At 50.4% G+C, this 1,721-nt stretch overlaps 1 protein-coding gene across 1 annotated transcript; it reads left to right on the forward strand.

Annotated features, from left to right (window-relative positions):
* Positions 1 to 443: 443 nt before the first annotated feature.
* BDW70DRAFT_165370 (uncharacterized protein) lies at positions 444 to 783 on the forward strand (the record flags this gene model as incomplete). Its single annotated transcript, XM_073741732.1, has 2 exons — positions 444 to 665; positions 712 to 783. 2 exons carry the CDS (start codon positions 444 to 446, stop codon positions 781 to 783), a joined length of 294 nt encoding a protein of 97 aa, XP_073590387.1.
* Between the last annotated feature and the right edge of the window lie 938 nt (positions 784 to 1,721).

Raw genomic sequence — 1,721 nt, forward strand, 5'->3', positions numbered from 1 at the left:
AAGGATCTTTGCTGCCATGGATGGCCTATCATTCTGGACTGCCCAGAATAAAGCTGAAGCTCCGTCATGATGAGCATTGAGGGAATAAAGCTCATCCAGAACCAAGTCCGACCTGCGAGGGTATGCTAGAGCCCAGGAGAGAAGGTCTCCTGCACTGCAAAAGCGACAGATCATAATAATAAGCTCGGGCGGAAGGGAGAGGAGATGAGGCATCTTGTGGGTGAGATGGGAGGTCTCAAAGAAGGCCACTAGGTGAGGGAAATAGACCCTTAAATGGTTCGGCGTCCGGCCAGGCAGCATATGATTGGGCGAGGTAGAGTTGGCGCAGGTGTAGATCGCGGCACCCAGCGGCCACGGTTCTGGACTGTGGCCACGGGACAAATATATAGCCCACCACAACAGTTGCCGGAATCTAACCAACATTCAGTACTGTTGTCATCAAAATGGCTCCCAAACACTACAAGACACCGTCCAAATCCGGAAGCAGGCGACTGCTGCGCCAGAAGCGGGACCGCCGCCGATTGACCTTAACCCACAAGGTGTACGAGTACAGCAGAATGTGCGATGCAGACATCTACTTAGGCATTCGCATTCGGGACACTGGTAAGGTATTTACTGTGTCCATCGACCCTACTGGCTTCTGGTCCTTCTTGGACCCTCAATTGGTATGAGTTCTCTTTCCACCTCGCCGAAACAAAGCTCATATCACAGGATCAATATTACCCAAAGCCGGTCCGAATCACAGAGACAGACCTTGAAGGCAAGGGCTGGATTAGAAAATAATGGTCAAAGAAACACAAGCGTGATATTTTCTATGTATGGGAGCCTAAAGCTATTACTAGAGGCCTAGGTTAAATCTGTTTCCGCTTTGCCCTGGATTTCATCCATGTTCTCGAGTAATCCCACAGATCTCCTGGATCCAAGCCCTCATAGCCTGTCCACAGTCTTTCAGTAGGTCTATTCGGCCCTGCAAAGAAAAGCAATGACAAGCCAAGGTGATTCCCCTGACTGGGCCACTGGCTGATGTTGCTCAAAGCCCGTGCCAGTCCAGCTGCAGTCGGCTGCAGCAAGGCAGTATCATGGTCCCTCAACTACTGGTTGCCACTGCTCAGAGCCTGTGCCGGCTCTTATTTTAGCAAGGCAGTATCTCTTTACCTGAAATAGTGGCTGCCAGTGCTCGAAACATGGTCTGGAGTCTTGCTGGCGACCAGTCCCATTGCCCAGAGCCTGCACCAGGTCTGCTGAACTGCAGGGGCTGGCTCCAATAGAGATAAGCTTAGGCAACAGCGAATAATCCAATGATCAATTACTGGAGCTTATTGTTAGACAGCAGTGGCAGTAAACCCCCTGATAGATACAAAATCTTAGCAGGCCGCAGAAACAATCTTTTGGAATCTCAGCCTCGCCTTGGGGATCAGTGTCTAGAGGTATAAAGACGATACCACCTGCAGCTACCTACTTACTTCTTACATTTCTGCCTTTTTTTCTTTGCCCTGCCAAAATCGGATAAAATCGCCAATTCCAAAAGTATGGATAGTGAAGAGAACCAGTGGGTAAGACAGTCAGGCACTTGCACTTGGTCGCCGGCCAGCGCATGGACAGTGACTTGGCTGCAATGGCTCTACAAGAATGTGGTCGACATAACATTCGTACTGCTGTGGATCAGTGCAGCGATCAACATGGTCCTCCTGTTTGTCGGCAAGTACGAGGCTAACACGCGG

The sequence above is a fragment of the Aspergillus foveolatus genome, assembly GCF_047715535.1.
Source record: "Aspergillus foveolatus strain CBS 279.81 unplaced genomic scaffold BDW70scaffold_362, whole genome shotgun sequence".
Lineage (NCBI taxonomy): Eukaryota > Fungi > Ascomycota > Eurotiomycetes > Eurotiales > Aspergillaceae > Aspergillus > Aspergillus foveolatus.